This window comes from Anomaloglossus baeobatrachus, chromosome 3 (assembly GCF_048569485.1).
Source record: "Anomaloglossus baeobatrachus isolate aAnoBae1 chromosome 3, aAnoBae1.hap1, whole genome shotgun sequence".
NCBI lineage: Eukaryota > Metazoa > Chordata > Amphibia > Anura > Aromobatidae > Anomaloglossus > Anomaloglossus baeobatrachus.
Genome location: NC_134355.1, coordinates 28,371,472 through 28,387,882, shown reverse-complemented (window position 1 = coordinate 28,387,882; position 16,411 = coordinate 28,371,472). Strand labels below are relative to the sequence as shown.

At 53.5% G+C, this 16,411-nt stretch overlaps 1 protein-coding gene across 2 annotated transcripts in view; it reads left to right on the top strand.

The window, feature by feature from the left end:
- The window catches only part of LOC142295956 (calpain-8-like), a 129,143-nt gene that overhangs the window by 73,118 nt on the left and 39,614 nt on the right, over positions 1–16,411 (top strand). For both annotated transcript variants that reach the window (XM_075339093.1, XM_075339094.1), the window contains exon 11: positions 954–1,165. In XM_075339093.1, the coding sequence (XP_075195208.1) occupies positions 954–1,165 (212 nt within the window). The remainder of the gene's footprint in view (positions 1–953; positions 1,166–16,411) is intronic.

The following is a 16,411-nucleotide window of genomic DNA, read 5'->3' as shown; positions in this document are numbered from 1 at the left end:
GAGATGAGCGGGACGTAACATCCCGCCCACCTTCTTCCTTCTGCATTGACAGTGGACGCAGGTAAGGTGATGTTTGTCGTTCCTGCGGCTTCACACACAGCGATCTGTGACGCCGCTGGAGCGACAAACAACATCGTACCTGCAGCTGGAGCGACATTATGAAAATGAACGATGTGACACAAATCAGCGATTTTTGACTGTTTTGCGCTCGTTCATCGTCGCTCCTAGGATTTACACATTGCGATGACGCTACCGGCGCCGGATGTGCGTCACAACAACTGTGACCCCGACGGTATTTCGGTAGCGATGTCGCAACGTGTAAAGTACCCCTTAGTGTATAGGAATTTATAACATCTCTCCACGAAGAGCGGCAGCGCCTCATTCTGCAGATACATGTGCGCCCCATTTTCGGGATCCATATGTACCATCCATAATGTAATATCCAGGCATACAGCATGTACGAGATGAGAAGACCCCAATAAGAATAATTTCAGATGTGGCGGAATTAATGTGGATTTGAGAAGCAGATTCTCCAGCACAAATCTGGAGGATTTTATTGTACATTTGAAGAAATCAATTTTCTTAGGATATAAAAAAATGGCCTCTGGTCCTCATTTGTTTCCTGGAAACTGGGTAAAAAATCAGTAAGGAGGGCACCAAAGGGCAGTTTTGCACAGGGCACCATTCAGGCTAAGGCCGGCCCTGCTTGGACAAAAGGGAATGAAAAAACAGCACAAACACAGAAATTGGCAGCGAAACAAATAAGTTAAAGTTGTTGTCTGTTCTGAGTTAAAAAAAATAGGTTGGAGCCAAGTTCTTTTGTTGGAAGCCACCATACCAATTTGTACAGAAATCTTGCATATTTTTGAGCACTGAGTACAATCATGCTTCTCAATTGTGCAGATAAGACTTTTTGTTTCAGTAGATTCTACCATTTGGTCTCAATATAACAGGTTAATTCATCGGATGAAATTCCTCTGGGTAAGAAGTTCTTCAAGAAAAATGAGTGCGTGGCCAGTTTTACAAAATTTCGCTCTTACCGCGAGGCATCAAAACGATTTGAGCTTCCTCCGGGGGATTATGTCATTGTGCCAACGACCGATAAAGCATCACTAGAAGCTGATTTTTATCTTCGTATCTTCACTGAAAAACCAACCGGAGCACAGTGAGTACTGAATGCGGAAAACAGTGGGAATGACTCCTGTCCTGACTCTACAACTAGGCTGTAAGGGGCACTTTGCTTTGCACGCTACGACATCGCAAGCCGAAGCTTGCGATGTCGAGCGCGATATTCCCAGCCCCCGTCGCACCTGTGATATCATGGTGATAGCTGGCGTAGTGAACATTATCGCTACGCCAGCTTCACATGCACTCACCTGCCCTCCGACGTCACTCTGGCCGGCGACCCGTCTCCTTATTAAGAGGGCGGGTTGTGCGGCATCATAGCGACGTCACACGGCAGGCAGTCAATAAAAGCGGAGGGGCGGAGATGAGCGGGACGTAAACATCCCGCCCACCTCCTTCCTTCCGCATTGCCGGCGTGAGCCGCAGGACGCAGGTAGGAGATGTTCCTTGCTCCTGCGGCTTCACACACAGCGATGTGTGATGCCGCTGGAACGAGGAACAACATCGTAACATCGGTCATTTCCAAATTATGGAAATGACCGACGCTACACCGATGATACAATTACGACGATTTTGCGCTCGTTAATCGTATCAAAAAGGCTTTACACACTACGATATCGCCGGCGACGCCGGATGTGCCTCACTTTCAATTTGACCCCACCGACATCGCACCTGCGATGTCGTAGTGTGCAAAGTGCCCCTAAGTGTGTGGCTCCTCGCATAGGCCCCTCTCCATGTCTGTATTTAACTAGCAGCATCACCAAGATATATAATCAGTGTCAACCCAGCCAAACAGATGTGTAAGAAGATTATAGCAGAGCTTTATATTGTTAGGTACATATACTTGTAGACTTGCACAAAGCAACAGGTGAAGAAAAATTATAGTTTTGGCAGGGTTCAAGAGAAAATGGCTGAAGAAAATGAAAACTAGAAAAGAATGAGGTTAGACACAAGTAGGTGGTGGGGCTAACTACATCAACGCCTGACTACAGGGGGACATATCTGACTACAGAAGAATGTGTCTGACTACAGGGGAATGTTTTACACCTCGTGGCTCCCCTGTTGCAAGGAATGATGTGGTCTCCCATTCCTTGCCTGCCACAAGCCCTCCTGCTCAGCAGTACCAAAGGTCCAGGAGACTACACAATGTGCAGAGGATAGTTACTCAGGGAAGCAGCAAGAATCTCGTTATCCCTGCATCTTGTGAAGCCACAGATTCCGCCTCTATGTCTCAGAGGCAGGAGAATGAGCATGTGCAGCAGGTTTTGATTCGCCCACTGACATCACACGGCTTGATGACGAGGCTGGTGATGTGGTGAACCCTGATTGGGTCAAATCCGTTGTCTCCGCCTCGCACCCGCCTTTGGGTGGAGCTGCGCCTCCTTAAAAGCCCCGCTTTCCAATATGGCAGCGCGTGACTGTCCTCTTGTGTTGGATGACTGGCAGCGTGCTGCTACGCCGCTATACAGGCATTATTGTCTTCTTGTGGGCTTTGCCCTTGCTGCTCCGGCAGCGCCTTGTTTTGCAGGTCGTGTCCCTGCCTTCGGTGAGCTCCTCGGGACCTCCTCGGACTCACCTTGTTATTGAAGCACACGTGCGCGGGCACCGCTGTGCTACCCTCGTGCCACGTTTCCGTGGCTTCCGTTTGGGCACACGTGCGTGGGCGCCGCTGTGCTTCTTCGTGCAACAAGTGCACCGAGCTGTAAGCCCCGTCCCATACAACCCTCACGGGTTGGGGCAAGCCGGTGTATGCAGATCGTCTGTTACGTAACAGACGATCGTCAGCAACAACCCGTTCACTCTAACGACCATAGCAGCGGTCCCCTACACCGCACAGTGAACCATGACCGGCGGAAGCTGCCTCTTCACCATCTTGGCACGTTTCCCCGGGTCACCCTCGTAACAGGGATGTGTCTGACTACAGGGAGACATGTCTGACTAAAGAGGAATGTGTCTGACTATAGAGGGATGTACCTGACTACAGAGGGATGTGTCTGACTACAGAGGGATGTGTCTGACTACAGAGGGATGTGTCTGACTACAGAGGGATGTGTCTGACTACAGAGGGATGTGTCTGACTACAGAGGGATGTGTCTGACTACAGAGGAATGTGTCTGACTACAGAGGAATGTGTCTGACTACAGAGGGATGTGTCTGACTACAGAGGGATGTGTCTGACTACAGAGGGATGTGTCTGACTACAGAGGGATGTGTCTGACTACAGAGGGATGTGTCTGACTACAGAGGGATGTGTCTGACTAAAGAGGGATGTGTCTGACTAAAGAGGGATGTGTCTGACTAAAGAGGGATGTGTCTGACTATAGAGGGATGTGTCTGACTATAGAGGGATGTGTCTGACTATAGAGGGATGTGTCTGACTATAGAGGGATGTGTCTGACTATAGAGGGATGTGTCTGACTATAGAGGGATGTGTCTGACTATAGAGGGATGTGTCTGACTATAGAGGGATGTGTCTGACTATAGAGGGATGTGTTTGACTACAGGGGGATATGCCTTTCTACAGGGGGATATGCCTTTCTACAGGGGGATGTGCCTTTCTACATGGGGATGTGCCTGACTACAGGGGGATGTGCCTGACTACAGGGGGATGTGCCTGACTACAGGGGGATGTGCCTGACTACAGGGGAATATGCCTGACTACAGGGGATGTGTTTGCTTACAGGCTGACATGACAAATTTAACAATTAGACTGACATAGCTTAATGGCCGTGAGATAATGAACATAAATCTTATGTCTTGGGTCATATAAACTCTGATCAAAGAAGATTAATTTTAGTCAAACCATTTTCTATTGATAGCAGTGTATCTATTCCTTACAGAGATATGGGAACATAATAGTTGCCTGTGCTGTGAACAATAAAGAAAAAAAAGCAGAAAACTGGGGGCTGGTATTATCAGGCTGGGAAGGCCTATTTTTATTTGACCTTTCCCAGCCTATAAATAGCAGCCCACAGGCGCCCCAGAAGTGCCAATTCTAGCACTTTGCCTAGATTTTCCCAATTGCCCTTGTACGGTGGCAATTAGGGTAATACCGTGTTTCCCCGAAAATAAGACGTCCCCCGAAAATAAAACATAGCAGGAGTTTTCAGGGATGCTTTAATATAAGACATAGCTGCGGTCATTAATGAAGTGTCATGCAGCGGTGAAAAAGTTAAAGACACTGCAGGACACTTCATTATAGACAGCGGAGACCCAATAAAGAAAGAAGAGAGAAGACAGAAGAAAGAAGACGCCCCAATCATACTCACCAGACGCCGACCGGGAGCAGGTGAGCGCATCATGGTCCTGCAGCAGAACACACACACACACACACACATCAGATCTCACAGACACACAGACTACAGATCGCATACACACACTCACCCCATCCTGTGATATTGCTTGCTTCTCAGCGGCGATACTGTGCTGTGATTTTCCAGGACCTTGATCACATGGCCGGAAGCATGTGACATCGGATGTTGTGAGTGTGTGGGCGCGCGATTGTAGTGGTGCGTGCGATATCGTGAGTGTGTGTGAGTGTATGCGATCGGATGTGTGCGTGCATGCGATCGGATGTGTGAGTGTCGGCAGGAGGACAGCGTGCAGCACAGCTGCTGAGAGCGCTCACAGGAGAGCACAGGGAGGAATGATTTGAAAGGGGTGTGTGTGTGTGTGTGTGTGTGTGTGTATGCTGTCTGATGTGAGTGTCGGCCAGACGCAGGAGAGCACAGCCACTGGGAGATCACCGGGAGCAATGATTTGAAAGGAGTGTGTGTGTGTGTCTAAATGAGTGTATGCTATCTGATATATGTGTGTGTGTTTGTGTGATCTGAAGTATGTGTGTCGGCCAGATGCAGGGGAGGCTTGCAGCATACCTGCTGGGAGATCACAGGAGGATCTGGGAGCCACACAGACGCCTGGGGCTGGTAAGTATGATGATCCTGGGAAGGGGGGTCTGCTTTTTGTGGGGGGTAAACTTACCCCAACCATTTCTCCTCAAGAATAAGACACCCCCTGAAAATAAGACATAGTGCTTTTTTTCAGGGCAAAAAATATATGACAGTGTCTTATTTTCAGGGAAACAGGGTACTATGGTTTATGTCATCTGTGAATTGACAGCTGGCATCAAAGCCAGGGGTTAGTAATGGATAGGCATCTATCAGACACCCCCATTACTAACCCGGCAAGCATAGATTTAAAAAAACACACAGGGGAAAAAATATTTGCAGAAACACTCCCCCACACTCACCATTTTATTGAATTTAAAATAATCTTCGTAACATCCCACAACAACTATCGATTCCTATGGAGTGTCATTATAAGAAGTTTCTCAGATCGAAGCTCTATAGAACATTGGCAGTCAGGTGTAGGCTGGCATTTCACACGAGTGGTGAAATCACTAACAGAGACATCAATGCTTCTAAGATTTTCCAGGCTGCCGCTGACCAGCAGTGACCTATGGAGCCTCATTCTCAGAACATTCTCAGAATGACACTCCTTATGACTCGATAGATGTCATGAGATATTACGCTTTGGATTATGTCGTATCTTTCAGGATTTCTTTTTAATTAATAAACTGCTGAACGAGGGAGTGTGGGGAGCAGGGTAGTGTTTATTCCCCAATTGGATTATGTCAGAACATTGAGGATTTTTCTAATGAATACATTGGTGAACAATCGAGTGTGGGGGAGTGTTTATTTAGATAAACTTTTTTTTTTCCTGCTTCTGGTTTTTTAACTCTGTTTGTTGGGTTAGTAATGTGTGGCGCCCCTGAGGCTTCAGTCGCCACAGGGCACGGCACCTGATTTTAGGTGCTGTGCTCATCCTGGATTCCTGAGTGATCAGTGCCGGTTCCACACAACATCACATCCAAACACACGTCACTTGCCAGGACACACACCAGGTCAGGGTTTAAGGCAGGTACTCCATTAAAGCTCGAAGTAGCGACCAGTATACCTGGTTATGGAGCCTTACGTTTCATTCACTGTCCTGTAGGTGTGGGGCCTTGCAGAGGAAGTGTGGGAGGAGTCAGTAGGTAAAGTGGGTGGAGCTAGGTTTAAAAGTGAACAGTTGAGAACTGGTTAGGGGGAGTTTGTGACGCCCTGGACACCAGGGGTCACAGGTAACAACACCTACCACATTACACACACCCCCATCCCCTGTGAGGACACACCAGTCACCCAAAAGGGAGACCTGATGCCTCCCTCAGGGCCAGTAGGGCGCACCAGGTGGGCGGAGTCAGGCGGAAAGGCACGCCCACCGAGGAGACTACTGTCCTGAGGTAGGAAACACAAACAGATGAGTTGTAGAGTGTGACAGTGAGAGGAGTGGAGTTGGAGAGCTGTCAGGGACCCGGGTAGGAGCCTGGGACCCTTGAAACATCAGGCAGGCAGACAGTGGTGGCCGTCTGCAGGAGTACCGGTACAGTAACCGGCGGAACCGTAGGGACCGGGCCAACGTTGGAACCCGCTGGCCCTGAACCGGGGAGTCAACCATGTACCGGAGCACCAGAAACCGGGTACTCAGACCCCGTCTTAGCTTAGAATCCACTGAGTTTAGGCAAATTGACTGATTGCTGGCTGGACCTCACGGGTTCATCCACACCCAAAGTCCCGAAAGAAGGCAAAAGCCCACCGATACCGGGTGAGTGCCACCTCTAAGGGCCAAACACCTGACGGGCCAGCGCCTGCGGGCAACCGAGGGCTCCTCCGGCAGATCAACGTCGGGGAGCGGGCTACCACTGTCCAGGCAGGGGAGCCAAAAAACCACAACAAGAGGTGCAAGGGAAAGGGGCCACCATCAACCTCACAGGGGAGACAAGCAGCCGGCTGCGGGACCCGACCATACCCGAACTTTGGTTTACCAGTGACTCTGAGTGTGAATTAATCGTGAGTACACCAGTGCCATCCGGGCACGACACTGCACCTCAGCACGGCACCCTGCACCCCGACAACAACATCGCCATCAGTCCTCCCCAACCGGGCCCCGGGACACACCGCCCCCTACCCACGGAGGGGCTAACATCTAGGCTGCGGCCGCAACACTGAACCCGGGAATACCCTCCACTCCAGCCGCAGCGGTGGTGCATCCCGTCACCACGACCCGTGGGCGGCGTCACGACCCGTAGGACGACAATGCGGCCCGCCCGGCTGCGCGCCTCGTCCCACACCACCACCACCCTACTGCCTCCCCCTTAACAGAGCAACGTGGCCCCCGATCCGGAGGCGCTCGTGCCACCGACAACCCAAGCCCAGACCTCGAGCGGCTCGGCCCGAGCAGCGGAGAAGCGGCCGGGCACCTCTACGGGCAGTACAAGTTCAGTCAGGAGTCCGTCTGAGGAGAAGGAAGGTGACAGTTGACAGGTCCAGTCAGTTCTAGTCAGAGAGTGGGAAGTCGACGTGGAGTCAGTCAGGAGCTCACTAGTGACTTTGGTGAAAAGAGGAGTGTCGCGGGCGGGGAGGAGGGTGTCAACACTGCGCTCACCCCACTGCTCGGGTCCGGCGGTTGCTGCTCGGTGGTGGCTCGAGCGGTGGACTGGATCCCGGGGGTTCTCGAGCGGCACTCCTCGCCCTTGAGTGAAAGGGGGTTTATTGGTTGGTGGGGGATTGGATTAATGTCCGTGACGCCACCCACGGTTGTGGTGATTGAATAGACACCACCGCTGCTCTGTATGGGGATCCTGGGAGCGATGACAGGGAGCAGCAAAGTTGTTGGTTCTCCCCTCCGTGGGTAGGGGGTGGTCGTCCCGGGGCCCAGTGATGAGTTGGGGGATGAGGGATGGCGGGACCGGTGCAGGGCTTGGTGGGGTGCAGGGACGCGGGGGCAGCGCTGTGCCTCACGGCACTGTGGTACTCACTCAGCCTGAGACAGTGACACAGTTCTCGGTAAAACACACGGCTGGAAAGACGGTTCCCACGGACGGCTGCTGTTGCTTTTCCCCAGTAGTTGACGGTGACGGTCCCTTTTCCTGCACCTAAGTCTATGTTGGTAGCGATGGGTTCCCACCGGTAACCCGCTCCCCGGCTTGGATATGTGCCGGAGGAGCCCCTCTTTGCCCGCAGGCGCTGGCCCTGAGAAACTTGTGCCCTGGCGGTGGCGGTGTCTCTCTCTAACGGTTGGACTGTTGCCTTCAATCGGGACTTGGTTGTTGGGAGACCCGGAGGTCCCCTTCACTGACGGATTTGGCAAATTCACAGCGACTCCTAGCCTTGCCGGGATCCGAAAGGCCCCTGCCACTGGTGCTGACTGTTCTTTGTATACCGCTCCGGTACCGCCGGGCCACCACCCGACCGCGGTCCTTTCGGCAACCTCCAAGCAGCCTCTCCTGCAGACGGTCACCGCCGTCTGCTGACCTTGCTGTCTCAGTCCGGGGCACACACCCGGACCAACTTCAGGCTTTCTCAACTGTCACTTTCTCTTCCACCTTTACTCCTCTCTCTTGCTCCTCTACCACTTCACTCTTTACTCCTCCACTTCCCTAGCTGATCTGCTGGTTTTCCCGCCTCCAGGGCTGTGAACTCCTCGGTGGGTGGAGCCAACCGCCTGGCCCACCCCCTGGTGTGGACATCAGCCCCTGGAGGAAGGCAACAAGGATTTTTGTGTAGCTTTGGTGTACCTATCTGGGGTGTAGGGTGTGATGGTGTCATGACCTGTGACCCCTGGCTTGCCCAGGGCGTCACATTCCCCCTTAGCAAAATGCAGACCGTCCGCGGGCTGCCCGTCCAACACTGGCTTTATTTTCTGAAAAAGATAAAAAACGGTAACACATACAAACAGAAAAACATCATCCCACATCGGGAGGCACTTTGCTTAAACGTTACTAACGGTTTTAACGGTTACTGCTGCCGCTCTCTCCCACCCAAGTAACCTGGCCCTGATGCTGCCTCTAAGAAACAGGCAGCACCCCTTGACACCAGTCCTGAACCAAGTTACCCGAGCGGGATCTGTCCTTCCCCTGCAGAGGGTAGCCACCGGTCCCGGTGGTGGCTGGGCCCCAGCCTGCTCTGCTGCGGGCCCTCCCTCCAACCTGCCTCTCCGGAGGCGGTAACGGTTAGCTGCAACAAAACATATTATTTACAAGCCACTTAACGTTTGTGGTTGCCCTGCAAGTTCACGGGCTTGTCCATAGGAGTTCCTATGCCATTTTAAACGGTCCCCACGGGGACAACGGTGCCGGCAACGGCCGGTTTTCCAAATCACGGTTAATCAGGTGACTGTTCGGTAATCATTTTCATTTTCTCTTATCATCTTTCAAACTTTTAAACAGTAACTCAAACACACGCTTTTCTTCTCTGGTCCCAACGGGGACTGGACAACGGGGTTCCGCTGCCCTACTCAGAGTCCTCGGCTTCACCTGAGGGAAGGGGTGCAGCGCTCACACGGGCCTCCTGGCTGCCCCTCAATTTCGCATCTAGGGCAAACCACCCCCTCTCTCCACAGTGCCGGGTATACTGGACCAAGTCTCCCGGCATCAGGTTCCGACCGGGGTGCTCCTCTGGCAGGTGAGCATTCACATCCCGCCGGGCTATAAACACTTCGGCCTCCAGGCCTGCTTCATAAATAAATCCATAGCCCCGGCGGACATCAAACCGCCTCACCTGCCCCTCATACAGCGGGCCCTGGACACGGAACGTCGCTTGTCTCAGGCTCTCCTTTTCTCTGATTGCACGGTCCACCAGTTCCGCTTTCCTTTTCTCTCTCTCCTCGATCTCCAGGCCCAACAGTACCGGCTCCCTGTCCCAGTACGGCGCTGCTGCGAGCTGTGGCGCACGGGTCGGGCCCCGCGAGACATTTTGGACACTGCCCACTGTTAGTGATCTGGGCGGCAGGTCCCGCGGTGTCTTGGCCTTGGACGCCGCCTTGCAGCGGCAACCCGGCGCAACCTCAGCCGAGGTGTGGGGGATGGGCACAGGGGCTTTCCTCTGCTGGGCCTTCGGCACGGAACGGGCTATCGGCTCCGGCTCGGGGGACTTCTCGGGGGACGCCTCCGGTTCGGGCTTCGGGACTTTCCACGGCAGCACCTCCGGTTGGCGACAGGCTCCGGCTACAGGTCGGCCCGCCGGGGCGGACATGCTGGGTATCGCTACCGGTTGCGGTGGCAGCGGGCCTAGTGGCGGGGTCACGGCTTCCGGGACGGGTGGCGAAGGAGGCAGCAGGGTAAGAGGGTTTGGACCGGGTCCCGCAGCCGCGATGACCGGCCCTTCAAGGGCATCGGGGCGTGGGTCACTCACCCTCCCTTCCTCAGCTTCCTCCTCGCGTCTCCGCACGGCCACTATAACCTCCGTCATGTCGGTCTCCCACTCCTCCATGAGGAGCTGCAGTTTGACCTGCAGCCTCTGGTAGAGCTGCGCGGTCCAGATCTCCACCCACGCCGCGGTCCCTGGCACGGGAGCTACGGTGCTTCTGGACGACATCCACATGTTGCTGGCGGTCTCTCCCAGGAGCAAGATGGTTGCAGGGTCCTGGCGTCCCAGCTTTTATAGCTGCGTTCACATGCAGCCAGCCGCCATTTCGTCCCCCTTAGCCTTTTTCTGGCTCCTCCTCTATCGGGGCGGGGTTTTGGCCTTTGCGCCTCCACTACTCGAGGAGACGCTCGAGCGGGAACTTTTCGCGCCAAAGATGGCGGCTTCTGAAATTTTGTGGCCGGACACCTCCGGCGGTAACAAGGCGCACCTCTACCAGACGGCAGAGCGGTAAGATCCTGTTCGTGACGCCAAGTTGTCGCGGGCGGGGAGGAGGATGGCAACGCTGCGCTCTCCCAATGCTCGGGTCCGGCCGCCGCTGCTCTGCGGCTGCTGCTGCTCGGTGGCTCGAGCGATGGGCCGGATCCCGGGGACTCGAGCGGCGCTCCTCGCCCGTGAGTGAAAGGGGGTTTGTTGGTTGGTGGGGGATTGGATTAATGTCCGTGACGCCACCCACGGTTGTGGTGATTGAATAGACACCACCGCTGCTCTGTATGGGGATCCCGGGAGCGATGACAGAGAGCAGCAAAGTTGTTGGTTCTCCCCTCCGTGGGTAGGGGGTGGTCGTCCCAGGGCCCAGTGATGAGTTGGGGGATGAGGGATGGTGGGACCGGTGCAGGGCTTGGTGGGGTGCAGGGACGCGGGGGCAGCGCTGTGCCTCACGGCACTGTGGTACTCACTCAGCCTGAGACAGTGACACAGTTCTCGGTAAAACACACGGCTGGAAAGACGGTTCCCACGGACAGCTGCTGTTGCTTTTCCCCAGTAGTTGACGGTGACGGTCCCTTTTCCTGCACCTAAGTCTATGTTGGTAGTGATGGGTTCCCACCGGTAACCCGCTCCCCGGCTTGGATATGTGCCGGAGGAGCCCCTCTTTGCCCGCAGGCGCTGGCCCTGAGAAACTGGTGCCCTGGCGGTGGCGGTGTCTCTCTGTTGGACTGTTGCCTTCAATCGGGACTTGGTTGTTGGGAGACCCGGAGGTCCCCTTCACTGACGGATTTGGCAAATTCACAGCGACTCCTAGCCTTGCCGGGATCCGAAAGGCCACTGCCACTGGTGCTGACTGTTCTTTGTATACCGCTCCGGTACCGCTGGGCCACCACCCGACCGCGGTCCTTTCGGCAACCTTCAAGCAGCCTCTCCTGCAGACGGTCACCGCCGTCTGCTGACCTTGCTGTTTCAGTCCGGGGCACACACCCGGACCAACTTCAGGCTTTCTCAACTGTCACTTTCTCTTCCACCTTTACTCCTCTCTCTTGCTCCTCTACCACTTCACTCTTTACTCCTCCACTTCCCTAGCTGATCTGCTGGTTTTCCCGCCTCCAGGGCTGTGAACTCCTCGGTGGGTGGAGCCAACCGCCTGGCCCACCCCCTGGTGTGGACATCAGCCCCTGGAGGAAGGCAACAAGGATTTTTGTGCAGCTTTGGTGTACCTATCTGGGGTGTAGGGTGTGATGGTGTCATGACCTGTGACCCCTGGCTTGCCCAGGGCGTCACAGGAGTGCGGTCGCTGGGGAGTGAAGTGTCAAATCTCACAAGACCGAGCACAGTCAGGGTAGAGAGCCCTAGATTAGGGGACGCTTCAGGCTCGACTAATAAATCTACTGGGAGAGAAGATTGTACATTTCTCGGCCCACCATAGTGTCCGAAGCAGCAAACACAGAGCCTGGGAATTGGGACAGAGGTACAGCCCATTGAAAGGTTCGCGCTGCCTCCGAACGGACTGGGACTTTTTATACAAAAAGCCAAGCAGGGGCCTTCGAAAGCTACAGGCTATGGGGACCCATCAGTAACAGAGAGGTACATGAGAGAAGAATTCACCGTGTCACAACCAGCATTGGGATCCGTGGAGTTCGGGATCGCCTGGAGCCCATCATGGTGGAAACCGGCACCCTGCAGGCATAACAAACAGTGAGTAAAGACACCTTGAACTGCAGCCTTCGTGTCGTCTACTTCTTCCCGTGCCCTGTCAGCCCTGCAACGTACAACTAGGAGTACTACAAGTCCCATCTATCCCGCTCCTGCTGCTGAAGTGCACCCAGTCCCTACCTTACCAGACCACCATTGACTTCACCAACGGTCGCCCCAGGGTACTGCTCCACCTGTGGGGAGCAAGAAACACCTCAGCTGCCATAACTCCAGCCCCGGAGGTCCTGTCTAGCAGCGGCGGCTACAAAGCCGCAATCCACAGTGGCGTTACGAATTTACTAAATATTAACTACAACTCCCATCATCATCTGCCCTTTATTATTAAAAGACACTGCCAGAGTCAGGCCCCACCACCGCTGACTACCCCAGACTAGTCCGGTCCGACACGAGTCATCTAAGGCCCTGGGGAGGGCGTGTCACTTTTGGCGTCACGAACAGGATGATCATTCCCGGTATACCCGGGTACTGTGTGCCTAAGTAAAGTGGGCCTTGAACTGACTTTTTTTAGACTTTTTACTACAGAAATTAAACTACATCACACAGTGAGCAGTTGAAAAAAGCGCGAAAATAAGCCCCTCCCCCTGCTCTGGTGAAGACTGTGCGCTAATGGACTGGACTTATAAAGATTGACACTGGCGGCCAGAAAAAGTAACAGCCAAGATGTGCAGGGCAGTGGACAGAGGGGAACCACTCTTGGTGGGCTGGGTACAGTTTAACAAGCTGTACCCACCCCAATTCCGCCCCCAGAAGGGAGAAAATCCGGTCAGAGGAGTGAAAGGTCAACGGGTGGTGAGCGCTCCAGACAAGCGATGGCTAGCAGTGACCGGGACGACCTGAACGGCGGCATGGCGGCGACCAATCTCCCTGATACATCGGGAGGTGCCATGGACTTAAGACCAGTCCCAGGCCTGAGCTTCCTGGCCGAGAAGGTAGGGCGGCTGGAGCAGCGGTTGCTGAAGCTCGAGACCGGAGCCGAGCAGTGAGCAGCTGAAGCGGAGGTGACAGAACCGGAGCATGCGTCAGTGAACCAGGCGGCGTCCAGCGTCACAGATAAAGAGATATCCTTAGCTGCAGCAGCGGAGACCAGTAAGCAAGTGACTCCAGCAACCCGGCAGAGCCCAGACAACCTGGTAGGGACACTTCCCATTCCTCTGGCCCGAGCACCCAATGCAGCATCACCCTGCCTCTCATGGGATGTCTTACCAGTCAGCAATAAAAGGCTGGCCATCCCACTATGACCTGTCCTGACCCAGACAGACACTGAGGTCTTCTGTAAGCGGCAGCTGATCCAGTACCAGATGATGAGGGATCGTCGGAGGGCCCAGCGGGAGGAAAAAGAGGCTTGTAACCTGGCAACCGAACAAAAACTGCGCAAGGCCAGATGATCTGATCATGGCACAGTAAGACAGGACCAAGTAATAGACTTTAATCTGGAAAGAGGATGGGGATTCATCTGAGAACCAGGACTGAAAAGAGACATCTTTGTGTCCCAGAGGGATATTGAGGCCCATCTACAAAGAGGTTACCCAGGACAGGATGTATACCCGGGTAATAAAGTGGAATACACCCGACAGATGGGTGCACGTGGGTGGTACGCCCTGGACGTACATATACATCGGGAAGATGTAACACTGGTAGTACCTTCCCGCAGCAGCCCCACAGCAACAAGCTCCCAAAACCAGGGAACTCAGACAATGCTGCCCACAGCATACCTGGTATCTGGAGCTGTGCCAGAACAGGATCTCAACCTGTGAAAAACCGGGATCCTAAAATGTAAATTGCCCCCATGTTCTTTTTGAAGACGTCACCATGATTTTTTCCCCCTGTTTTTTTTAGTGAAAATGGACAACCGGGCCACTGAACTATGGGTGGTCAGAACTATAATATAAGTAGTTTAAATGTTTTATTGTTTGCAAAAATAATCTTATTTCTAGGTGATAAAAGTTGACAAACATGTGGGTCACAGGACTATGTGTGGCCAAGAATCCACCTTGTAAAAAGTTAGCACCAGTTGTGCTCCCTACCAGAATTAAAGTTCTCCCCAGAAGAAAAACCTGTCCAGCGTGCAAAGAATTGGGGCATCAATACTCTGACGCATGCCCAGAGCCTATGTTGGGGGTTTTCTCGCGGCGGGTTCCCCATGGACTGTTACCTACACCTGGAGCAGTGTGACGGACACCTGGTCAGGGATCACACTAGACTCTCAAAAATGTTTATTTATCTTTTTTAAGTTATGCAACGTTAAAGTATCTTGCCTCCCATCAAGGGATGAATGTTTTATTGTTTATAGCATATTTAAAATGCGGCATAACTGTTTTGTTTTATTTTCCAGCCTGCGGTCGTGCTGGGATTTACCAGGTGGAAGTGTGGTGCCCCTGAGGCTTCAGTCGCCATAAGGCACGGCACCTGATTTTGGGTGCTGTGCTCATCCTGGATTCCTGGGTGGTCATTGACGGTTCCACACAACATCACATCCCAACACACGCCAGTTGTCAGGACTCACACCAGGTCAGGGTTTAAGGCAGGTACTCCATTACAGCTCGAAGTAGCACCCAGTATACCTGGTTATGGAGCCTTAAGTCCCATTCACTGTCCTGTAGGGGTGAGGCCTGGCAGATGTAGTGTGGGAGGAGTCAGTAAAGTGAGTGGAGCTAGGTTTAAAAGTGAACAGTTGAGGAGAACTGGTTAGGAGCAGTTAGGAGGAGTTCAGTTAGGAGCTTACTAGTGACTTTGGTGAAAAGAGGAGTGCGGTCGCTGGGTAGTGAAGTGTCAAAACTCACATTACCGAGCACAGTCAGGGTGGAGAGCCCTAGATTAGGGGACGCTTCAGGCTCACCTAATAAATCTACCGGGAGAGAAGATTGTACATTTCTCGGCCCACCATAGTGTCGGAAGCACAGCAGCTTACACATAGCCTGGGACTTGGTACAGAGGTAAAGCCCATTGAAAGGTTCGCACTGCCTGCGAACGGACTGGGACTTTTTATACAAAAAGCCAAGCAGGTGCCCTCGAAAGCTACAAGCTACGGGGACCCACCAGTAATAGAGACGTGCATGAGAGAAGAATTCACCGTATCACAACCGGCACTGGGATCCGAGGAGTTCGGGATCGCCTGGAGCCCATCATGGTGGAAACCGGCACCCTGCGGGCATAACAGACAGTGAGTAAAGATACCTTGAACCGCAGTCTTTGTGTCGTCTGCTTCTTCCCACGCCCTGTCAGTCCTGCAACGTACAACCAGGAGTACTACAAGTTTCATCCATCCCGCTCCTGCTGCTGAAGTCCACCCGGTCCCTACCTTACCAGACTACCATTGACTTCACCAACGGTCGCCCTGGGGTACTGCTGCACCTGTGGGGAGCAAGAAACACCTCAGCTGCCATAACACCCCGGAGGTCCCGTCCAGCGGCGGTGGCTACAAAGCCGCAATCCACAGGTAGCATCACGAATTTTACTAAATATTAACTATAACTTCCATTATCATCAACCCCTTCATTATTTAAAGACACCGCGAGGGTCACGGAGCTGGACCCCCGCCACCACTGACATCCCCGGACTAGTCTGGCCTGGTTCCGAGTATCCGCCCCAGGGCCTTAGGTGACTCGGTGTCGGGCTGGACTAGTCTGGGGTAGTCAGCGGTGGCGGGGCCCGACTCTGTGACCCTGGTGGAGTCAATCAAAATGGCAGATGGGGCGAGCGTGTCAAATGCGGTGTCTGATAGATGCCTATCCATTACTAACCTCTGGGCTTGATGTCAGCTACTAATTCACAACTGACATCACCCCCAAAAGTATTACCCTGATTGCCACCGAACCAGGGCAATCAGGAAAAGCCAGGCAAAACACCAGACTTAGCGCATGTTATGAATACACCACTTTGGGGCTTCTGCGGGCTGC